Source organism: Syngnathus typhle, linkage group LG15, assembly GCF_033458585.1.
Source record: "Syngnathus typhle isolate RoL2023-S1 ecotype Sweden linkage group LG15, RoL_Styp_1.0, whole genome shotgun sequence".
In the NCBI taxonomy this organism is placed as follows: Eukaryota; Metazoa; Chordata; class Actinopteri; order Syngnathiformes; family Syngnathidae; genus Syngnathus; species Syngnathus typhle.
The window spans coordinates 8066566-8092262 of NC_083752.1; the positions used below are offsets into that span (position 1 = coordinate 8066566).

The following is a 25697-nucleotide window of genomic DNA, read 5'->3' on the forward strand; positions in this document are numbered from 1 at the left end:
AAGAGTAGGCCACTGCAGCTTTGTAACAGGACACTCCAGGCAGAACAGGGGAGGAGGAGCTCTGCAATAAGAATGGAGAAAGATTTTTGAATGGGAGGTTAACGATATGTTAACGGCCAAGGAAACTTACTTTTCTCCACCACCGAGGTTTTGGACGCGGTTGCTGAATCGGCCAGTTTGATGTTGCAGGTGAAGTTAGACTTGCCGTTTGGCAGGTTTTTAAACAGCAGCCGGCAGATGTTGCCAGGGAAGATGCGGGCTTTGGCTCTGTGCTTGTAGGGGGCATGCTGCTCCTCCTCCGGGTTGGTCGTGTCCAGGAGTCTTTCCCCTTGTGTGTACTTGCAAAATACTTCGGGTGACTCAGCGGGAAGCGAATATTTGCAATCCAGCCTGACATGGTTCTCATTTATCGAGCAGTAGGATACTTGAATCACCTTCTGAGCTGTCGCAAAGCCTGCAATGCAAAGGCATGCAAGGACAAATTCAGAAAAAGATAACTATCACAGAAACACACAGTTTAGAAAAAATGTCATGTATGACCTTACCAAATAAAAGAATTGCGGTAAGGAAGAACATTTTCGCAACTATCCTGGAAAAAAAAAAACACTGAAATTAATGTACACATGCATAGCTTCAGACGTATCATTTGATCATATTTTCGTTCCAATAATGCTGCGTGAACTCCGGGAAGAGGAGCTGGGCTTTGTTTTAAAAACAAATATGTCATTGGCCAACTGTGACACAATTTGGAGGAAGTAGGTGCATTGTAGCCTTACTTCTCATGCTGTGCAGTGAAGAGCTAGAAAGTTCACTGGACACATGCCAACAGTGATGCATTCCTTTTCATAACCACACCTACAAATTCAGATTATTGTCCAACTTCAAACTCATCAACGAGCTTTACAAATGTACAATCAGTGTGTAGATAAATTCGACTGATATTTGTTTCTGAATGTAGTTTCAAATAGCATTGTAAACTCATTCAAATCATAATTTGCATTCAAAAGTCCATGCAGAATCATTTATGCCATAAAAATCTGTTCTTTACCCCAAATAAGATTCTGCCAAAAAAAAAAATAGCGTATGAATTATCCTCACCTTGTCTAATGCAGTTTTATTGCTCTCCTCAGCGCTCTGCAGTGATGCCAGGGGTTGTTACAGTAGAGGTCGGCTCCGAGAAGAAACACAGGCGAGAAAAAGGGAGGGGGACAGTGAGGGAGGGGGAGAAAGGGCTGCTCCACTCCAGTTAAGGGACATTTATCAACATTACATAGGCATTTATTGATTTTTTTTTCTCACACCGTCTTTTATCAGAGGACAGACGTTGATCAGCTGACACGCTTCATTGACTGTACCGTAGATCCTCATTTTATGTTGGGAAATGTACAGCAGGTTCTTGTGGCCATTTAATCATAATTTAACGTACACATCATAATTTTCCCGCAATTCAGCTCTACCTGTTCAACATAAACACAAAATGACATGGCAAAAAATATATTTGCCCTATTGTCTCCCTACTGCCGTAAATGTGCTGTGCCTCACTATAGTACTTTTATAGTGTGAGTTTCTTTATGATCCACTTGTTCTGCTGTGCTGTTATTTGTCTCTTGGGCAATTCATTGCTCTTTTTTTAAAGCAACTGATGTGTGACACTAATAAAAGAAAGGTGCAGCTAGAAATTATTCAGCACAGTGACATTGACTGCCATAACAGTCTCTAATGAGGGCGGTGTGCACACCCCACGCCCCGACCATCGGCAATTTTTGCAAATTGCATAATTTATGTGCAAAATCTGCATTGAAACAAGTGTGGACATGGTTTTTAAATATCAAGGAGGTTAACGCTAAACACATTACATCCTCTGTGGCACATTCTGTGCACACTGCTCATCCATCTCTTCAAGGACATTTGCTGAACACCTCCCTTGCCAAAGTAGTCTCTAAGGACATTGGCAGCGGTGTTGCAGACCTCTCAAAGACACAAACCCCAGCAGCTAATTAAAGCAGCTCTGCAATGTACTGTATGATGCGATTTAGATTGTGTTAATTCATGTCACTATTCACAAAAATCTTGTCCATTGAGTTAGTAAAGGGGCTAATCATAAAAAAGGACTAAAAGTAATGGAGAAAAAATCATTTACAATCACAGATCGAACGTTCAGTCAATATTTGGTTTGCTAGGTTGCCTTCAATTTCCTTCTTGTTCTTGGAGCATTTTACCTTCAATTATGCCTGGGTGAGTTTTGTGTGGAATAAGCTCATCAAACACCTTAGAGATAAACATTCACGCACACACATTGCAAAGTTGTTATTGCAGTCAAGAGGGACGCAACTTCATAATTTTTGAATGGATATAATCATTTGTTTCCATTCTATAAGCTTCTGACAATACAACTTCTAAATAATGTTCAAATATTGTCATTGATAGAACTAAAGAATAATAAAAATACAAAAAACATTTCACTGCCGGTTCACATAGCTTTTTTTTTCCAGAGCTGTAATTTTCCCTTATTAATCTTAACTATTTGCACATTGTCTTTAGCAAAAACAGTCTTCACTCTTTTAGACTACATTACAATATTTATCCAGCAGAGAGCGCTCGTGTCAAACTGCGGCATTACGCCACTGAAAATGGGATGTTCAGTAATACAGTATTTCTTTTAATTGCATTTGTGTGGTGTGGGCAGATACATTTATGCAAATACATACAAATAAAAGCACTATAAATACATAGTATTGCATCAATCATTGTCAGTAGGTAGAAAGAGATTAAATAAGATAAAGAGAATTTTCCGTGTGCGCGTTAGTGTGCGCGTGCGGATACATCCAACTCGGAAGCAGCGCCCGTCCCTCGAAGCAGGTAGGACACTTAAGTTGTACAATCTTACGTTTTGAGATCCTGCGAAATATCCTGGCATTGTTTTTTGGGGAAGTGCACGCACGGGGTGGGGGTGGGGGTGGGCCGGTACGGAGGTTTTAAGCCTGCACTGTAGTATGCGAGTATGCCGTTGGATACTTTGCTGCAGTGCAAAGTCACTGCATGGGCGTCGTCACATCTGCAGCCTGCACTGAGCCGCTATTTTTGGTGCTAGCGGATTCTTCCAAGGCCAAGATGATGCATGTTGTTTTTCGTGCTGCTGTCACTGCTGTATTCAGGCAATTGTAGAATTAGTCTCATGAGGTCCCATGTTGGACCCTGTCTGCAGGTCCTGTGAAGGTTATTGATGTGATCTGGAATTCAGTGCACTATACCGAACACAAATGGCGCCTTACCTGCTCACCACAACATGCCTTCTCTTCACCAGGATCATAATAACACATCAGCAAACTCACAGTAAGTCCCTGAATTTAATTTTCTCTGCTACGTGGTTGTGAATTTCAATGAATTGTTAAGGCAGTGCTTCTCAATTATTTTCTGTTACGCCCCCCCTTAGCAAGAAGAAAACTATTCGCGCCCCCCCCCTCCCCACCGTGACTATCCTAACTTGTCTTGTAAGTCGTAAAATGTTGCACTGTCGCAAACGTCACAGAAGTAACAATGAGAGCGCCACTGCCCCCTGCTGGGAAGATGCGCAATTATACTTTATTCTAGTACTGCAAAAAAAAAGCCTGTTCCCCAGGGTCACACGCGCCCCCCCAGGTATAGCACGGCGCCCCCCCAAGGGGGGCGCGCCCCACTATTTGAGAAGCACTGTGTTAAGGCAACAAGATTTAAAGACTGTGAATCCCAATATGTATGCTGTGAAAGAACAGAAAGTTCAAACAACTTGCATGATGTTGTCATGACTAGATGTGAGTCCAAAGATGTTGGCCTTAAGATACATTTGTGCCATTTGTGTGATTATGTTCCTGCCAAATGCAGTCTTAGCTGATTGGATGTTTGCATGGAAGTGAAATCAGTAGCTAATGATGATGGCATCATTCCCAAGAGCCTTTGCAATGAAAACATTATTTCCACCTTATTCAATCGGACAATCAATCCAAACTGCATAACTAACTGAACCACATTCTTCTTCCGTTTGTGTCTCTCTAGTGAGTTCCTTGTACACGTTTCTTTTCCCTCCGCGTGGGCCGCAGATGTTTCCATGCCTGACTTATTTGGAGAGGAACATCAGGGTGGACTGTGAGTTTCCCGACGCCAACGAGATCCCGGGCCCGTACTGCGAGTATCGTCAGGATAGCAGGCTGGTGGGCAGCACCTACCCCAACGCCGTCATCTACGTGTCCATTGAGGACCGCAGGAGAAGCAACGTCAGCTTGTTTGCCCCAAACCTCTGCCGCCTCACCTGGGCGCCGATGGCCGACGAGAAGCCTTACACATACACGTGCAGGGTTTACCAAGGCACCGGTTGGAAGGAGAACAGCATGGCTGTGCAGCACCGTGAGTCAATTTCTTGCCAATCCACCTCTTTCAAATAAAACTAAATGTCATATCACATTTTGCTCTGCTTGCAGGGTTTCTACCAATCTGCTCGGCAATCAGCGTGATGTTTGAATCCGCGCCGTGGCTTTTGTCAATAGTGATGTCACTTCCTGTGGCAATGGGGCTTTTGAATCCTTGAACTTTTCCTGATGGCACAATCGACCTGGTTTGTGGCTCACTTTAATGTTGAATCGATTTGAGATGATCATAATGTAGAATATTTCACAACAAAATACATCACCAGAGCCTTATAGAAGCAACATTAAAAAAAAAATTCAATCTAACTTTCATTCCAGAAACATCATTAAATTTTTTATTTTTTTCCCCAGTGAACATGACAATTATCCTATACGAAGGTTATCTTAAAACCACATTCATTTTGTTTGTGGTCAGGATTTGCTTTGTTTTTATAAACATGTCACAATCATCGATTTGGATATAAACTCATTATGTTTAGTAACACAAACATTGCATGTATTATGGATTGGAATGGATTGAAATGGATTAACCTTCAGCATATACACTTACTGGCCACATTATTAGGCATGCCTGTATCAAAAATCTATAGAATGTTACTAATAGTATACACTTTTGCAAACTAAAACCAACATAATTAACAAATACATAAATACATCTCAGTGCGTAGCTTTTGATCTATCGTTCTAAAATTAGATATTTTGATAAAGCACATTTGATTTTGAGGTGTACCCAATCATGTGTCCAGTCAGTGTATCTGCACACTTACAAATTTGAGTTAGGGCCTAATACATTTTAAAGTAAGTTATGAGCTTTCCTTTCATTTTAAATGCTGTTTCAAATGTGTACTGGAGACATTTTAGCTTTGTTGTGTTATAGTCATATCAGTAACACAACTATGTATCAACAAAGTAGTAACAACAACTTGCATTAGGACGCAAATTTTACGATGGGACTTTTCTTCAGAACAGATGTCAGTTTTAATATGTTACATTTCAGTTAACAGTCAGAAATTGACTGAAAATGTTGCAATGTAAATGTAAACAGTAGTACCCATACGCTCTTCTTGCACAAAAAAATAGATAATGGTACACAAAATTACTTGAAAGTTTGGAAGATGAATGAATATTTCCTAATTTCATCCATTTGTGACTTCTTTTTAAAAGTGTTTGCTATGATTCTTCAGGTTTGATGCTGTATTATTTTCACATAAGCACTCAAGATAGTATTTTTTTTAAACACAGCTTCAACTATGTATTACCAAATACAGTATGTACTAAATGCTATAACAAAGTTAAAGCAATAAAGGTGTAAATCCACACATAGTGTTGTTTTCCCTTTTCCATGTTTTGATATGACACTCACTGTATGAGAGCAAAATTTCTCTCTCTTTTTTTTGCACTTTGCTAATCTTCTTGTTACCTGATTACATGTTACATGATCCACTTCAAATTGGAAGCAATAGAATTTCGGAAAATCATTTAAAAAATTGGTCAAGGGGTTAAACCCAAACAGCAACAATGAAAAATGTTTGCTGTCCATTTTGTTTAGACAGCAATAATTTAATCGCATCTCCTAATCGGATTGCTGGATCTGCAGTTTTGTTTTAGATTCGTGTTGTACCTCTATCATTTGCCCTAAAGAGGGCGCTGTTTGCTAATGGTTTGAATTCAGTCATGTTATTGAGGTCATACTGTAAATGCTTAAAAGGTTTCAGGCCACACAAATTCATCATTTTCGTTATTGGCCTGGAGTAGATTAACCAAAGTACCACTTGTAAGTGTACTTTAAAATAAATTTGCACAGCAATACAGCTTTTATAATGGTGACCATTTCAATTTCTTTCAAAATTTAGACAAATCAGCAATTGTTCTTGCCCTCAGAGGTTCCACTGAATTTCGTCATTCTACAGCATGTTTTGGTTCAAAGTACAACAAACAAGCTAGAGTGCCTTGAACTCACTTGACCACCCACTTTGAGTCATCTCATAGTCTTAATTAACCAGTCAAGCAAGAGAGACGACCTGACGTCCAGTTGAAAACAACTCCCACTAAGGAAACATGGTGGGGGGCTCTGCCTCTTTGCAGTTACATGGCTAGTTACACACACGTGTGTGTGTGTGTGTATATATAATGTATCTGTGTATGTGTATGCCTCTTTGCAGTTACATATATCTAAATATATATGTATAAAAAAAAAACTGACGTCATTTTACAAAACAATATACTTTAGTTTATTGTTTTTATTGTGCCAGAAAATATTTACTATAGAAACTAACAGCAAAAAAAAACACATGCAATGCAACAGGCAGCGAGACATTATGCTGGATAGGTCCTTAGGAAAATGGTTTTAAGATATATTCAGCTGCAAACAAAAATATATGTAAGAAAAAAAAGTCAATAAGATTACAGCAATAGCTAAATAATCCCTTCAAAGCTCAAGAGGTAAAAATATTTTGAGGTATTGAATGTTTACATACTTACTGCTATAGTTTGAATTGATAAAAAACACACAAAATCATACATACATTATGTGGATATATTCCTGGAACAGGTTAGAGATGAACTACTTAAGAACTGAATATGTACAATGGTTTTACAGCACCTGTGTGAAGGCACAGTGAATTGGCTTTTTTTTTTAATACGATAAAAACAAACATTGCATAACAGCTATATATATATATATATATATATATATATATATATATATATATATACATACATGCATACACAAACACACGCACACACACACGCACACGCACACACACACACACACAAATCCAGTGCAGTGCTTGCTCAACTCTAATGAGAAGCATCCATCTAATTTTACATAAAACATATTCCAGAAAAAAACAAGGGCAGAAGAATCCCTGAAATGTATTTGTAAACCCTGCAGGTTGTTGTCTTGACATAAATACAAGGAAAACACCACAAAGTGGTGGAGCGATTTGGTCCAGCTATGTACTGTCAGGTCATATTTACACATCAACTTGATATGTCATTTTAAACGACAAATGCCTGGTTGTAAATCAACGTGCTGTATCCTGCCTTCACTTTAATCGTTAATAAGACTGCATGGACAACATATAGCCATGGACAAAAGTGTTGGTAACCTTTAATACTCAGAAAGAATTTCAAACTTACAAAAGTAATATTTAATATTAACGCATGAAGACGGAACATTGCTTTCCAGTTGGGCTCCAACAGAATAATTTTATAAGAATCATTGCAAATTAAGACCACCAAAACTTTTGCCCATGTGTGTACGTACTGTATGATAAAAGCTCTTCGTCAAAATGGATTTCCTTTCAACTTATACATACATATAGACTGACTGGCCACCTTCACTATCACCTTCACTAACTGATCACACATCAAAAAATACAACGATGATAATAAACTCAATTTTGTAGAGCTATGCAGTGCTGTGCATGTAATGTTTATTATCGTGATTGTAGTTTGCAGAGGCGTAGAACTAACTGCAATGTGCTGAGAGGTGGATGTAGGATTTGGACCCTCTCATGTAGCTTAATTAGATAAGAGGAAGACCTCGCAAAATGATGCAGTGTAGCGCAACAATGCACACTACAGCAGCCCACAGCTCAAATGAAGCAAAAATAAAACTGTCTGGAAGCAGACAACATGATTCACGTCATCAAATATTGTCAAGTAAAACGTGTTTTACCTGTAAATGTATTACATCGCACTGGCAGACATCAAATGGCAACTGAAGACATGCAATTTAGCTTTTGAGGAGTATCACAAAATATTTTTGTTTCAGAGTGAGAGGGTGAGGAGAAACGTTTTCGACGATTGGGCAAGCTACCCTGACCTTCAGCTGTGTGAGGTTGTCTTGACCCTCTGGGGGAACACTTGAGACCCGGCCGCAGGATCAAAATTAAAGTCCAGCCCCCCGCCATCCATAAGGGTGTCATGGAGGACAGACTCCATGTCACATTCAAATGTCTCAATGGACATATTGTCCAAGTCGCTGGGCAAGTGCTCCCGGTAATGAGTGTTAGGGTGAAGCTCCCTGTAGCTGCTGCGGTAGGGCGCTGTGACATCATGAGAGCAGGCAGGGTACCCGCGAGATAGTTGCATGTGTGTCCTCAGGGTTGTCATTTGAGGATGGCGCCCTGAGAGAGCGCTCAGACAGGTCAAAGGCATCAAGTTGCCGCTATTCAAGTCTCGTGAGGTTGGAGGACCCTGATTATGAATAGAATCCGTATTTACGTGACGGACTGGATGGATCATTTTGGTGCCGTTATGGGCCACCAATTGGCTCTGGTTGTCATAGGTGGGCACTGGACAACGGCCCCTCCCAACGTGAGAAATTGGTGAATCCTTAAAGGGAATCATGTTTCTTCTAGTGACTGCTTCTGAGGACATCAGCTCTTTAAGGCAATTGGCGGGGCAGATATATTGGTTCTCATAAACCAAATAGTCCTGCTTGGTCTCTTGCAGCGAATTCAGCGCAACAGGGGACATGGAATCGATCCTGGCCTGAGGGTACATGCATTTTCGGAAGTCCTGTTGCGGTCGGGGGGCGTTATAGGGACCACCCTGAAGCATGGCGACATTAGAGGAGTCAGAACCCATTTGGGGGTTCTTTGGGAACATCAGGTTCATGTTATCCGTCAAGTTCTCCATGACCATCTCTGAGCCACCCATGGGTCCAGACACTTCAGAAAGGCTGGGGAGGGGTGGGGCAATCTTACTCCCCCCTGGATACATAAGGTGACCCTCGGCTTCCCCGAGGTCGTCCTGCTCAGAGGGGAAAGGCGAACGCCGGCCACTCAGGGTGCTGGCGTCCGAGCTGGCGCGGGTTCTGAAGGAGCCCCAGGACTCAAAGTCCTCGTTGCTGTGGGAGCTTGGACTTCCCAGCCAGTTGGAGTACTGGGAACCAGGACTGCTTGCTCCTGCTTCAGCCCCGCCATCCTGGAGAGCCATCTGGATTTATGGAGGGACACAAACAACTCACAAATACACATTCTATCTGGCATTCTTAGGGCTTCTCGAATTCTTGAGGTCCAAACTGTGGCAGGGAGTTTACTTTCTGAACTGGGATTTGCCAGCTTTGTTTGATACAAAAAACATCTTATTGTACCTACTTGAGCGCAAAATAAAGTACGTACATGGTTCATAAACTGTGCTGTACCTTTTTCTTTGTGGCTCTTCCTCGGCTTTTGGTGAACTTGCTGTTGTTGTCCATGGAGGCAGCTCTGCGTCGAGGTGACTTGCCATTCTTCCCCCCGTCGGGGTTCAGCATCCACCAAGAGCTTTTCCCTGTTCCCTCGTTCTGAATGCGCACAAAGCGACTATGCAGTGATAGGTTGTGTCTGATGGAGTTCTGGAAGGGTCAGAGGGCGAATCATTTGAGTGATAGCTCCCATGTGTGCCTATGCTGCTTACGGCGACTTGGGAACATAATTTGTCTTAACAAGTTGTAAAGCCCTTCAATAATAACTTTTTTTTTCTGGGATTTGGTTTAGCAACACTTAACAGCATTCACAGTCTCTGAGGGCTTTGCAGTATCTCGTTATTTATTATGGTTGCCATTCTCCTCCCTCTTCACGGGAGGTGATGATCATATGTTTCCCGTGATGTCAGTGGAGTTTTATCAGCACATCTCAATCCCACCCATCTGCTGGGGGCAGAAAGTACTCCACCAAAGTGGAAAAGCACGCAGAGAGAAAAAAAAAAGTGGGAGTCATTTACTCACGGGTCAACATCATTAAGGGAATGAGTTGAAATCGCCACAGAGAGGCCAGTCTTGCAAATAAGAGACAGACAAATTATTTTTGGTTCCCCCCCAAATTGGTCATTTTTTGTATGCAGCCATTTTTAGTTACCCTTGTGTACACCTAAAGACTCATATAGTTTCTGACCTTCTCTCTAATGATACCATACAGGTCTAAAAAGGGAGCCAGCAGCACCTGTCATAATCTCCAAAATGGGTGGAGAAAAAAAAGGAGTTAAAAAACACTACCATGCAACTCACATGTATTGTATAGTCGAGGCCTCTCGGGACATAAATACGACAATACGCGTCTGCTGAACGAAACAGATGAGTGGGGAAGTTCCCCTACGTGGCCACAATGAGACTAAAGCAGCTCATTACAGTTATGGTGGTGCCAGATGTCCTCAACCACAGAATTCATCAGGGCTGAACAAGCAAGAAAGTTATGATACGTACAATCAAAACAATAGCTGGACTCTGTATTTTATTGATTTGTTTTTTTAATAACTGCATTAAAGTTGCTTAACGCTTTATTAGTCAGTTTGAAGTGGACGTCTGTGTTAAAAATGTCTGCATGCCTCTAAGTAAAAAATAAACAAAAAAATCTACTGTACAACTACTCGGTCTATTAATTTGGATAATTGTCGCCACTCAACACTTAGCTACAGCTACTTTCCTGCCAGGATGAGAGAACATTTTAGCGGAAAAATGAGAGCAGGGTGGAGGTTACAGGGTTTGCATGATGAGAGGGGAGGAGGGTACGGGGGTGAGATGTTGCTGCTATGTGGCCTGGGTCAATGAGTTCACACGAGGCTCCTCGGCCCTCGCTGACGGAGACATGCAAACAGGTCGGATGGAGGCTCAGATGTTACCTACTACTTTCTGACTCAACTTCCCTTCTCGGCCTGACTTTTGTGTAAAAAGTCGTCCGGTGAAGGACATCCTGCAAATGTGGAATGGAGAGAGTGAGCTGGCATGAAAACAAGATTCAATCTGTGTTTATTTGGATTAAGACTTTTTCCTCGCTCAATATGGGTGCAAACAGGAAATAAGCCATTAAAGCTGAGTGGCGTGGCCTCACTCACAAACCTGAAACCAAAAGCAAGCAACAAGTAGAAGCACAGCCAAGATCACTGGCAATATGCAAATGGTTGCACCCTCTGATTAGTTTGAACAAAAGATCACAAATGCATGACTGGTCCTTGGGAAGAAGCATTCCCTCCTCAGTCTGGGATAATCCTCGTCTGAGACAGACCTCACCTCAACCCAAAGAGAACAAAAGGCAACCCCAGCCTCGCTAATTGAGAAGGTGCCCCTGTCACACACATTAGCCCACTAAAAGCCCGACCTAAGGTGGCCTGGATGTTTCATTGTCACAGCTCGTCTTTTTAAAATCACTCAACTATGGCCCACACCCTGAAGCCACGCATTTAAATACCTGAGGCTGCGTGACAACGTCATCTGAATGCGAGCCATTCATAAATTGATTCACTTGATTTGACCTCTTTATAGGCACCAAGGTAAATTCCCAGGGCCAGATTAGGGAGCTTGAACGTGAGAAATGCAGTAGTCCTATAATGCTATTGCTGTGTAAAGTAAAAAAAAAAAAAAACCTCACTTTGTTATTACTTCCACCAAGCACAAAACAGCTGTTTTGAAATTTTTTTGTTAGTGCGTTAATATATATCCAAAAAAGCTTCAGGTCCCTCCCACTGGATGTGAAAACAATCTCATTGAAGCAGCTGCTGCTCCTTGTGCAGTCAAGCATGAAGCTTGCCGTAACGGTTACAGGATGAGCAAACAAACAGGGCCAGGTCTGCGGGGTCAGGTGCAGCCAGAGTGAAATTGGACCCGTGTGCAATAGAGACCCAATTACAGATGGCCGTTATTATTATTTTCATTCTTGCCCTTGTGACCAGTCTTGAGTGGCCCTCTTGCGTAAATTCAACTGTGATAAGTTTCAACTGATCTGCAATTTTGATATGGATAAAAAAAAAAAAAAGATAGATGCTGAATGATTTATTTAATCTATGTATCTATTTATTCAAAGAATGCACCCTGCAGATGAAAATGAAGAACATCTCATCTGTTAAGGACCGCGTGCATACACAAAGCATTGACATAAAGCATCACGCTCCAGGGCGAATCAAAGTAATTCTAAGAAGAGAAAGAGGTGCAAAAACAAGTGGGCCAATTGAGGCAAAGTACATTTACATGGCAACAGAGTAAAAAATTGATTATAAAAAGGAGTACTCAAGTCCAAAAGCACACCAAGTGTTTACACGTTGTTCAAAAGGTTTTGCAGAATTCATAATTTTGAGAAACAAATGCTTGGGTTCCTTCCTAACTTTTCTAAACAGCCCCTTCATTCATTTAGAATTCACTTACTCTTTACTAGCACCTCATGTGGTGGCTTCTTTTTTGCATAATGGTTTTAAGCAAAGTTCTTTATGTGAATATAAGATGCGAGGTGGGAGGGGATATTATTGTTCAGTGCAGGCTGGCGGACAATGCGGTAGCGCACATGCCAAGGATTCCACAGACGCACACATGGGTAGACAGCAGACTGTATGCAGGCCTCTGAGTCAGCTGAGTGGTTCCCTCAAGCCAGAATCCTTCTTAGAAACAAAAAAAAAAGGGCCCCTGCCCTGAGCCTCCCTTTCTTCATGGGGTTACTTTAAACACTCAGCGGGCCTCTTAAATTCCCAGGCGGGCATCTCCCCTTTTAACCTTGTGAGTCCCAAGACAATTGGTCAATGTGCCACTTTATATCTCATCTCTCATCAGAACCGTGTCCCGGAAAGTCCGAGGCCAAAAATGTGTTGTATAGATAGAATCATCACTAACACAGAGAAATATTTGAACTGAGGTCAAATAAGATGGGGTTTTTTTCCCCGTAAAATACTCTTTGGATGAGTTCCGAATGTGCAAATAAGATCCAGAGAAAATCATACCAAAGAGGTTGCAATTCAGTTGCACAATGTTTACGATGTATATTTTACAAGAAACTTCAAAAACTTTAACATTACAGACCCTCGTAGTCTGTTTTTATATCGTGGTATTTTTACCAACCGAGATGTCACAACGAGCTTTGAAAATCTATTTAAAAAGTGCTAGGAGTTCCACTGTTGCCCACACATGCCACAAGAAGACGTCAGTTCGCACGACTTGCACAGAAATCAAGGGACTAAGAACTAAGCGTATGCCATGTTTTGGTTTCTGTTCGCATGATTAAAAAAAATAAAAAATAATCCAAGTCACTCTAAATGCAATAGTTCTTAATCTTGGTCGTGAAAATATAAACAGGGGGAACATTTGGCATTTTGACAACAGATTGAAACTGGTTTTGGTTAATGGGTTTACCTGTTTGAGGTCAGGTGGCTTTCTCATTATCGATGAACCTCTGAATTTGTTTGGACCGCTTTTTTCTTTGGTTGGTTTGGTTAGTTTGATTGTAGACAACTATTTGTGTTAGTTTATATGTGCCCTGGATTTGGCTGGCAACCATCATCGAACGTCGACTGAGATAGGTACCAACTCAGACACAACTAATGAGGAGTATACAAAATGGATGGATGGATGGATGGATGGATGAATGGATGGATGGATGGATGGATGAATTATGGCAGCGAAACTCAGGGGGCTTCTCGCCCCCTTACTTGAGGAAACAATAGCTGTAGTGACACTGTGGTTAGGCCGAGCAGCACACAGCTATTCTCTGGTCCAGGGACATCCCAAGGGGGTACCACTGCCCCGCCCATCCCAAGCGAGGGGCCTTCTTTGGTATAGAAAAGACATCTTGAGATAACGCTACAGTTGGAGAAAGTAGCGCTTTAGAAGCAGTGGCAATGCCCTGGTCCTTCTCTCCACCCACCTCAGTTCGCTTATAGGCGGAGCTGTAGAAACAAACTCAACGCCCTCCACCTACCAGGAAGTGGCTGCCTGCACTCTATCTGTCATTACTCCGAGGGATGCTCAAGCATGTGGCTACTTAAATCAAAATAAATATCGGAAAGCATAACAGTAAGAAATGTTTAAATGGAATAAAATGGCACAGAGTCAAATGAAATTCACAAAACATGTACAGTTCCTCCCCCTCTTTTTTCCAAACCGGAGCCTCGTGTTTTGCCGGGCGGGGATGTTAACACATGGCGCTGTTTTCCATCCACTTGCCAGGAAATGCGTCATAGTTCTTTGCCGTGTTTTTTTTTTTTAACAGGAAAGTGTAAAAATAACCATTAACAGCAGTTCCAAGGCCCAGTGAGTGAGCCAACAATAGAGCGGTTAAGTGGAAAGCTGTTGACTTGAAATTAATAATGTAGTTTAAACTACTAGTTTTCTTTTATGAAGATGACATTAGTCAGGTAATCATACTAGGTTATTCCTATTTTCTTGGCCCATGCAACTACTTCCATTCCAATAACATAGTTGCCCCTTGCGGATTTTATTTTTCAAAATTTTGACCAATAATTACCCATTCATTTCCATTTGGGACATTCAAAATAACAGATTCACATTGTTTGCATTTGAAATCCAAAAACATATTAAAAACAATTTGCCCAACACGTAATTTTAGTAAAAATTGCAAATGTCAAGTTTTTACAATAATACTAGGTGCTTCTTTTTTTTACATGTCATATTAAACTAAAGCTCGTATTTGCAGCAGGACTTTCTGCAGTTAATCTTCGTAAGTCTCAAAAGAATGTCATGAATGTTCTGGCAATAATCAGAAGGTGCTATTTGATAAGACCAATAAGCTATATATGTTTTTACGTTTGTGGGTGAACTGTAAAATCTTAAAGCCGATATACATTTAAAGGTGCAGCCGGTATTGGGGGGGGAGGGGGGAGTCATGTGGTTGTCATGCTTTAGACCCTGTGGTCTAAAGTGTTTGTCTTAAGTTGGGTAAAAAAAGAGAGGGTCGGAGAAGGAAGTGATGCAATTAAGAGCATCCCTCTCTTTCTCTCTGAGCTGTAGCATCCGCTAAGGAAACTCTAGAAGACAGACTCACAAGGATGTGAGCACAGAGCTCAGGAATGGAGGATGTTTGACGTTCTTCCCGGCATCCCCCTCTTCCAGCCCCTTTCCCCTCCGACACACGACTCACTGAACTTTTGGTGTCAACTCCTGTTTTGACAACTGTAAGGACATCATGTCTGTATTTTGACTTAATATTGCAATAGTATTTAGTCTCAAATGTCTGCCCAAACAAACTGAGGATTTTTTTTTTCCTTAAAGGGGTTAACAATGGAAACTATATTTGATAGCAAAGGAATTTCCTGACATGGACAGGCTCCAGGAAGTGAGACTGGATTGAAATATAAAAGGTTGATGGTGGGTTTTCTCTCACTGTGGGGCATTTTCATTTGCACACTTTGCGTGTTCACCCAATCTTTGGCCCAAAAGTTTCAGGGCAGATATTATCTTAGACTGTATACTTTCAAATATCACCATGACGTCCACCAAGAGTTGACACAATGAATTTTTCTGCGGTATACTGCAGTAACAAATCCTCAAAGTTTTCAGTGTTCAACAATTTCATTCACTGAAAAACATGAGCATAATATCAGACAAAAAGTCCAAGACGTATATTTAAGATGTCCATATTATGTGGTCATCTTGATGGAAGCAATTGCTATGGCAACATGAGGCTCCACTGAATGTCTCTGAGGAACTAATGGAACTGTCTTTGTCCTTTTAAATTGATGGTTTTTGTACACCTCCATTAGCATGCTGAATTTAGTTGCCTGACAGGCAGGGCGGGGTTGAGATTTAAACCTGAAAACTGCGAGGCAGATGTCCTAACCAATTGGACAATATACTGTATAATAGATGCCTTTTTTATACTGTGTGCCCTTATTGTGAGCATCTCCCATGCTAACTGTGAGTGAGGGGCAACGAAGGACAATTTAGAGCAAAGGTCACCAACAAGGTCCCCCCAAGTGTCACTAGAGTAGTCAGCAGGCCTATTTTAAAAATATCTTGAGACATTGTGATATCCAAGAGATGTGATCATTAGAAAATGGATACAGATTTATAGAAATAAAGACGTACATTCTGACAATCATTGTTGATCATTATTAATAAATCATTCATATAATCAGCACATTTTCTTAGATGATATCATTAATTGATAATGATAAGGAACAGTACATTCATTCATTTATCTTCCAAACTGCTTTGATAATGATGGAGCTGCTGGTGCCTTTGTGGTTTGTTATTGACTTTAGGACATTTTTGTTAAACTATAGGGTGTGAAATGGGGAGTTTGATGCACCACCTCAAACAACAAACAAATAAAAAATGTTTAAAAAGTAAAGTAAATAAATCATTAGTTGTTCCCTGCTTGCAGCCACTCACCTTCCACCCCGCAGAGCTGTTGCTGTCTCCTTTATCCTTGAAGTAAGGGACGCTCTTCACCATCCAGTCGTAAATCTGAGACAGGGTCAGTCTCTTCTCGGGTGAGCTCTCGATGGCCCTGGTGATGAGGTCGGCGTATGACATGTTCCCCCAAGCGTTGCGACGGGACGAGCTGCTCTTCCTCTGGCTGGAGCCACCCGAGGGCGCCGCACCATGAGGGACCACCTGTTGCTGGGACGCGAGCTGGGGGGGCAGCTGCGGCAGGTGCTGGTGGAGGTGCACCCGTGCAGAGTGGGACACATGCAAGTCGTGCTCCGGGTCCTCCTCCAACAAGCACAGGTTGCGGGGGAACTCGCCGTTTCCCGGCGGCTCGTGCTGCACAGACGGAGCCGGGGAAGATGTGGTGGAGCTGGCCGGGTCGACGAGCTCCGGCAGCGGCCAGGTGCAAGAACGCGGCCGCGTGAGAGGCTCAAAGTCCGGGTCTACTTGGAGCGGTGGCGCCTCTGCCATGTCACGGTCAAAGCGGCTCTCAGGCACATACGCACTCGAGCATAAACGTGAATGACAGCGATTGAAGGTATTTAAAGGATTCGGACAACGTAGACTGGGCTAAGCTTTGTTGTTTTAAAGTCTATTGTGACGTCCACAGTATCCTCCCTTGATTGGTTTCAACTTCTCAAGCGTGGCGCGCTGTGACAAGAACAGCCCGCATGAAGGGTGCGATGATGCCTTCACGTCCTGTCACATGCTCGGTCATCTGGCATCTCTGGCGAAATAAATAGAGGACTTATGTATTGCTCTCCATAAAGTGGACTGTGAATACATTAAAAATAACATAATTCAATAACATAACAAACAAACCAGTTTCAACCATAAAGAGCAAGAAAGTTAAACGGAAAACCTCTCACTTTAAAAGAATTTCAGGCTATACATCAATGAATCATTCGTCTGCATGACTTTACACTATTCCCATTGAATATTTTATTTGTTCATTTACTGCTAAGATTTAGCTTTTTAATTGCTGGTTAATACAGCTTCCGAATGGTTGAATATCAAGAACGTTTCATATATTCATATATATATATACATAGCTTGTGACTTGAACACCCTTACCAGTGCTGCCCTCTAGTGGTACATACTAAGTAAACAAACGCACAGTAGCACAATAACGCAAACACACAAGACTTAGAATGCCACTTTTATTTCTAACATAAAAAGATAGACAAATACACTGATTTGATAATGAATGGAATTTAAATAAGAACATATTTGATCTAATAAGGTATCCCATGACTTTATTGGAAGGAGGAAAATAAATGGGATTTTTTTTGTGTTGCAAATTGAATAAATATCAGAGCTTATATTCAAGATTGTCTTCAAATAAATGCATAGGAAAAATATGCGTAGTAAGAATCTAGGAATTTTTACAGCAGTGGAAGATTGAAAATCAAAGTCAAGCGCATCGTTAACAAATCGTCTAATGAGGCTTTTCTCAGTTAATTTGCTACAAAGCGACGACCATTACACGCTATCCGCTCAACATATGTACAGATTAGTGCATTTAGCCTGAGACTCATGAACCATATTGCATTAATAAGAATCCTGATTCATCCCAAAATCTACTTTTTTTTTCTGTCATAAGGTCATGCAACAAAAGCAAAGTTTTCATTTCTAACTAGACTAACTATAAAAAAATGCTAAGTGGAATATTTATAAGGTCACATGGAAGACGCATTAATATATTTTTGCAATTTAGGAAGGGCAATATGGTTTACTCGCATGGGTAGGCAACTACGGTCCTTGAGGGCCGATGTCCTGCAGGTTTTCTATGTCTCTCTGCTGCAACAAACCTGACCTACCCATGGTTTACTCAATAACAAATTGTATATCCTGAGCTGTAATAATATAGTGTATAATTTGTGTACGATTGAGGGGAATAAATAGCCAAATATATGAAGATATCTTCACAAAATCAAATTAGAATCAAGAAAATATTAAGTGTGACCAAAACGGGCAAAAAGCACCTGCTCAAAGCATTAAAGTATTATTCAGTAGTGCTGCAGCCTACATCGAAGCCGAAGTCAATTAATGCGCTCTAAAATTTAAAAGCTATATTTACAATAAAATAAAATGGACTATGCATTAATATTGAATATTAAAAAAGTATGCTACATTTTTGTTAAACTTATGAATGGGTAGCATTCAGGTCAATTATTTCCGAGACACATTTTGTCTAGTTTCAAATGTTGATAAGTCAAATATGATTTAAAAGAGAGCAGTAGAAATGTTTTAAGTTTAAAATGAAATAATCAAGTTCCACATTTAATTGACAACATTCAGTTTTTCTACAAATTGTTTTTTAAAAAACAAACAAACAGGGAAAAAAAGATTTACCGTTGACATCAATTCCAATGTAAGGCTAGTAAAATCTTAACCCGCGTAATGAGTTTTCTTTTTTTTTTTTTTTTAGTAATTTTTTAGAATTTTTTTTTCAAGATTCACACATGACACAATGATTGTCATTACAGCATTGCCTGCCTCAAGAAATGGAGTGTGAATGCAGTCACCATCGCTTCATGCATGATGGACTCAAAACAAAGTGACATTCAATCCTGGACAATCAAAATGGCATGAAAACTTCCCTGTTCTGATTTCTTGGTGGGACTTTGGGGTTATCCTGTTGTGTCCTGCTTTAGCCTTTGGCTTCTGGCTTTGTAAACTTCGATCAGGAGGTCTTTGACGTACTGGATTTCACGCTCGACGGACTCTGCCTTGTCGCGCAGCTCACGGTTCCTCCCTTCTAGGCAGTGCAGCTGCTCTTCCAGAGAATCTAACTCTGCCCTTTTTCTTTGGCGATACCTACAAATGAAAGATTACATGAAGACTTTCATAATGCAATTATGAACCTGTAGTTTACCTATGAGCGGCCGTTTTGTTCTGATCCCTCTTCTTCTGTTTGCGCTCTCCTCCGACTTCTGAAGGAATGACGTCAAATTCGTATTTCACAGCACATTGGTCTTCTTCCAAACTGCAGGATTCCAAGTTCGGACTGTCCCTTGCCATCAAAAGACACTCTGGACCTGGATCCTCCAGGAAATTGCAGTGCAAGTCATGCTGCCCTATCTGCAGATTCTCCGCTTTGACCTGCTCGGTGAAGAAGCTATGATAGGTCTCAGACTGGGGTGGTGTCGAAAGATAACAACTTTCACTGCTCTGGGCTTTCCAGGAAACTGTCGCTTTTGTCACCTCCACGCCAGTCTTGATCCTGTTCAGCACCTCGCTGTTAGCCGTGCCGCTGTTAGCGGTGCCGGCGCTCACCTCCCTCATGCTGTACATCAACAGATCTTCTTTCTTTGACGAGTCGTCAAGTGAGGCGCCGAAATGGAATCCACCACCGAGCTTTGCGTTACCAAGAGCGTTGTGACTGAAGCAGCAGTTTTTTTCTTCTTTTGCTAAAATGGCACATTTTCGGAGCTCGACGGCACTGCCCAGGCAGTAGCCTTTCCCCACTGACTGCTCCTCTTCCACACAGCAGTAACTGAGTGACGGGTTACCTGAGTTGATTCCTTTGGAACTTGAACTGTTGTCATAATTTTCACTTGATCTCACACTGTCTGGGATTCTTTTTCTAAGACACGGGCTGGGGCGACCGCAGCTATATGGCGTGTGCCTGGGAATTTTGGACCGCCCTACCGCCCCCCCGCATACGCCGAGCAAGTCCAGTTCTCCGCTTGCCAGGCTTAGAAGAAACGGGCTGGTTTCCGATGAGTTGGGTGCGGAGTACGACGCATAGGGCAGCTGATTGAACGGTTGAGGGCCCGTCATCAGCGGACCCCGGTCGCATTTCCCCAGCCTGAGACCTTTCTCCGGCAGTGGCTCGGACAGGAAGTAGTCTTCCAGTTGGGCTAGTTCCTCTTGCAGCAGAGAGGTCATGACCTCTAAGTCGGAGGGCACCTGGATGTCATTGCGAAGGGGTGACGAGGGAAGGGAGGCGTTTGTGGAGGAAGGAGGGGAGGGAGGGTTCGGGAGGTACGAGGAGAAGTCCACTTCTTCCGTCATCCAGTCGGTGAGAACATCACCTGTTGACAAATCCCACAAATATATAGCAATGGAAATATTGCATAAAAATACCTCAAATTACGCTCAAAGGAAGTCTTGTTCTACTTGAGCCACGTTACTGTCTGGCAAGGAAGGATGTGCTGCAGTGCCGAGCCCACCTGAGATGTGGCATAATATAAAAAAAGCCCACCTAGTGCAACTCACCAATTAAGTGCTGACTCCCCTCTGACACCTCCCCCCTGCACCCCTGTGATTGGCTGGGGTTAGCCTGTGGGTGAGAGAGAGCGAGGGGGTCTGCCGGGCACGCACGAAGCGTCTTCCAAACAGGAGACGGCGTCGCCATCATCATTCTGTCCATCGGCACTTAGGTTCAGGCCAAGTCCGAGCATGTGCTGGGAGCAGGTGGGGTCTGACAGATGGGCCACGGAGAGCAGGGCTGGGTGGGCATAGTGAAACCTAGAGGAGAGCGAAGGACCGAAAAAAAGTGTTGAGAGACTGGCGCAAGTGTAAAACGTACCATGCAAGTGGATGGGGGTGAGAAATCATAAACATTTGACAACAGCCAAGAGCTCTGTCCCACAGGCTTCTTTAACCAACATGCACTTGACACATGACATCCTAGAGCCACTTGGGAACTGTGAGTCGAGGGCCTAATGGTTGCCAAGGGGGCTCCTTGTGAGTGAGCGACACACAAAGAATGAGATGACCTCTAAATTGGATTAAAGTTGCTCGTGAGTCATTTCAAATTAATCACTTAACAATTTCAGTTGTTTAAATGACATCCATGTGACACGATATTGGCTAGAACAAGGAAAAATGAAAGTAATTAGAAGGAGGACATTTATACAATGTTGCCATGTTTTGTTTTGTACTTCGAGTGTATTACATTGAAAACATGTACTTTATGGTCTTATCAAAACAGCCCAAGCAGAAACTTAATTTTAAAGCAATGGAAACTATATAAAAAACAACGTGAATAGACGTGTGCGAGACAGGAGCATAGCATTAATAAGTTACAGAATAACAAAGTAGGCAAAGTGAGCGTTACTTACTCCATTCTTGCTGAGAAATAGTATAGAGAGCTTGGGGTGCGTTGCCAAAGCAAAGCACGGCGTCTTCGTGGTTACAACTTCTTGTAAAATTCAAAAAGCCATTCTGTCAGCTCGGCGCAGACAAGGACGTAGAGTGGTTGTTGCAGCGCGGCGATCTGATTGTAAACTGAGCAACAGCATCTTCGTGTAAAACCATCAGGGTCATTTCACCAAGCAACCAATGACGTCACCGCTACCAGGCTACGTATCCTTCCGCCTTAGCCGCGTTTCATACAAACTCAACCGTCCAATTACGTATGGCTTTGGGCAAAAACAAAAACAAAACAAAAAACACTTGAATGATAGTCATTTGCAAAGATATTCAGCCACATTTAGAACGTCAGTAAATTATGCACGATGGAGAGAGACGTCATTTTAGTGTTGATGTCGGGCAAATGTACATGGCAGCACTCACGTTGTCATTGGAAGGCAGGGATAATAATAATAATAATATTATTATTATTATTATTATCACGGATGATGTTGCTGTGCTTGTTGTCGTCAGGTTAATCTCCACTTCCGGGAAACAAACCTCGCGAGAACACAACCACTTGCTTGGTCCAAGACCACATATTAATTATTACCGCTTGGTGTTATTGTTTAAAAGTAGCCATCATCGTTTCAAACTTCTACAACTCCTGGTTGATAGGTAGGAAGTGGGATATCTGTTGCATCTCGCTTGCATCAGTGGTCGGTGCTCAACGCCTATTGGCCGCGCGCGGCTAAGCTACCGCACCGTGATTGGTTGGATGGGTGCGTAAGTGAATTATGATTGGCCGCTGGTAGGCAAGGAGAAGGACCGTGTTCTTTACTTTATCTTTCTGGGTGCAGCGGGTGCACATGGCTCACGTAAACAAATCGGCGGTTGAGATGTTTAATCCGCCGAAAGCTTTCACTTGTTGATGTTTTCCTAAAATAACCAATCTGTGAACACTGAGTACTGGCCGACTGAGCAAAATGAATAACACTGTCGCTTATTATCACAGGCCGTTTGCTGCAATGGAACTACTGTTATTACTCGCATTTGTACTTCAATATTAATAATTTGAGCTAAGAATATCAGTTGACATCATACGCATAACATCAAAACCACCTTGAAAGGTTGATGTATAATTAGACATAAAGTGAAAGTCATTCATAAGAGTTATGTGAGGACTATTTGTTTTGTCCCCCCCCCCCCTCCCCACGCACACACACACTCAGCAGATCCCATTTCTTCTGTTGCTATAGTAATAGTGGACACTGCCCCTATTTTAGACTTGTTTTCCGGTCGCTGTTGCCATGGGATTTGCATTCCTCTCTCTTCATGGTATTTGTCATCCACCTCACCTCTGTTTCTGCTCCTCCCCTCCCAACCATCTCATCTGCTGAGTTGCATCTCTGTGTAATTATCATTTTGCCCCAAAACGTTTTTTGCCTTTCCCTCCCATCTTTGCAGCAATTTGCATAGTGGTCACATTGACAGGATGACACATTTAGCTGGTAGTTACTCTGGCATGTCTGAGTATTGATTACTGTTAAGCAAATTGAGTTGTCTCACTTGAGTTGATTGCACAAAGTCACATGATCCACTGTGGCTTGACAGAACAAAGCATGCTTTCTGAATACAGATGGAATTAGGAGACTCTGAATAAAGATTTTCCTTGACGAATGTCCTCACCATGTTTTAGATATTAAATTAATCATGGACAGTCTTCTTAAATACCATCATAGACAAAGTGTCTAAAAACCCAATCCTCAATGTCTATGTTAATCTCTAGTCAAGTCCAACTTCGTTTGAGATGAGCTGCTGTTATGTCCACTATGTAGTATCAAGTGTGAGATTTGAAGAAACCTGATGCAATGGAGATAAATGCGTCGTAATGAAGACTAGATTTAGATGGGTAGTAGATCCGAATCTCCTAGGAAATCGCCCACTGCCTTGCTTGTCTGCATTAATTGGTCCACTGAGAACATCCTGTTTGCACGTTGTTGCGTTTTGTTCAACGTCTTGAGAGATGCACTTAAGCATCTTAAAAACAAAACAAAGACTTATGTCATTTTGTGCTTTGTTTCAGGATGCAGAAGCAACTATTTTTTTGCTGATACATTTGAGGATAAATAATAATAGGATAAATAACAGACAAGGACAAGTGCCGCTAGTAGAGACGAAACACAATTTTATCAGGTGCCACGCATGTTGTAGACTCTGACAGTAGAGGGAATGAAGGACCTGCGGAATCGTTCCTTCCAGAGGCGTAGCCAGGAATTTTTCCAGTAGGGGCGCACGCCCACAGGAAAAAAAATCGAACATCACCCACCCCGTTCGCTGATCGCTAAAACAACATCCGGGTCCGGGAGGCAAACGGTGAATGGATAACATCGCGCACATAGAATAGCGCAAGCACATTCGGGCAAGACCGAAAGAAAAAAACAGCATGAAAATGAAGAATCGAGAAAGCTCGATTTTTTTCAACCAGGGCGCAGGGAGTCCTAACCGGGGCGCCGCCCCGGCTCGCCCCGGCTTGGCTACGTCTCTGTTTCCTTCCTACACCGTGGGTGTAATAGTCTGCTGCTAAAGGAGCTGCTCAGCAATCTTTTAAACCAGGGGTGTCAAACTCATTTTTTTCGCGGACCGCATTGTAGTCATAGCTTCTTTTGGAGGGCCATTATGACTGTCAACCCAAATAAATGTATGAGCACCTCATATTATATACAGTAAAAGCTACAAAACAAACTGACAAATAACTTGTTTTCAAATCAGACAAGTAAAAACTGGTCAAATATTTTAAAAAAGATAAAGTGAAGACAATTTGCAATTTGAGTAATGACACACGAATTTGATGCACAATTTGTCTTCGCGGGCCACATCAAATGATGTGGCGGCCCGTATCTGGCCCCCGGGCCTTGAGTTTGACACCAGTGTTTTAAACCATGGAGTAACTGGCCCGAGATAAGCAAGACACAGGTTTTGTTGGTTGTGTAAGATGGCAAGAGAAGTCAGAAGAATGGATGCTTGCATGCCAAGCGCACGTATGGCAAGTTAGGGAGGGTTACACCACCGTTTCATCATCAACGCGCTCACAATTTATTGTCCTCAACTTTTGACAGTCTTTGAACACACCATGAAAACATGGCACCGTGGCAACTTGTCGATGTGTTTGTTTGATTTGCTTTTGTTTTTTATTCGGGGTGTCAATTTGTTTGATTTGTTTTTATTCAAGGTGTCTACCCAACATTTGGATTGGATTTTAAACATACGGTACAGTTAGAGACGTCAGTAATGTATTAAATCCCACGCTGCTTGCACACAATTCAGGCGAGTGTAACCCTTCATACACAGTGACTTCATGCACAATCTGAAAATAAAATGATCTTAATTGTAAGGCAAAGTCCCCTTATGCTCAATTCAACTTTTTACTTTATTACTTTTACTGCATGACAGTTTCTCAAGCAAGAAATCCAGCGGCGGCCGAACAGTTTTGCCCTATTCTAAATTTGAAAACTTGCTGCACGCGACTTGGAAAAAAGAAGTCCCATCGGGTGTCGGCTGTGGCTCTTGTAACACTCAATGAAACCCCAGAGACTGAACGTCTATCACTTTTAAATTTTACGCAGACAATATTCATTCATCACATACTCTTCACGCACACGACACAACATGTAATAGCAGTACAATCATGGCATGAGTTCATACTATCCCCCCATCTTCTTATTTTTATCAGTAAAAATCATACTGGCTCAACGACTGTATAATAAAATGGAATGATTATATTATTAGACTATGACTAATACATACGAGGGTTATAATAGTTGTACATTTATCATCATAGGTTGGCAACAAAAGTGAGTACAACATAAAACACACGGCAAAGTGACAAGCTGCTATACTTATACGTATATCCATCCATTTTCTATACCGCTTGTCCCCCACGGAGGTCGCGGGTGTGCTGGAGCGCATCCCAGCAGTCATCGGGGAGATCGCAGGGCACACAGATACAAACAACCATCAGAAGTCCCACTCACAATTCATGCTGAATTGGCCTACCAAGCATTTTTTCAGGATGTGGG

The 25697-nt window shown here is 42.0% G+C and overlaps 2 protein-coding genes across 2 annotated transcripts; both read right to left on the bottom strand.

Annotated features, from left to right (window-relative positions):
• Positions 1 to 6622: 6622 nt before the first annotated feature.
• On the bottom strand, positions 6623 to 17007 carry LOC133168375 (forkhead box protein O1-A-like). The gene is made up of 3 exons (XM_061299898.1): positions 16498 to 17007; positions 9556 to 9747; positions 6623 to 9347 (listed from the first exon to the last, which is right to left on the bottom strand). The coding sequence occupies exons 1-3, from the start codon at positions 17005 to 17007 to the stop codon at positions 8232 to 8234; spliced, it is 1818 nt and encodes a 605-aa protein (XP_061155882.1). The 3' UTR covers positions 6623 to 8231.
• Positions 17008 to 18944: 1937 nt separating this feature from the next.
• Positions 18945 to 22313, bottom strand: atf5a (activating transcription factor 5a). Its single transcript, XM_061299899.1, has 5 exons — positions 22063 to 22313; positions 21609 to 21908; positions 20761 to 21012; positions 19415 to 20576; positions 18945 to 19356 (listed from the first exon to the last, which is right to left on the bottom strand). Exons 3-5 carry the CDS (start codon positions 20912 to 20914, stop codon positions 19170 to 19172), a joined length of 1503 nt encoding a protein of 500 aa, XP_061155883.1. The 5' UTR covers positions 20915 to 21012; positions 21609 to 21908; positions 22063 to 22313; the 3' UTR covers positions 18945 to 19169.
• Positions 22314 to 25697: the final 3384 nt, after the last annotated feature.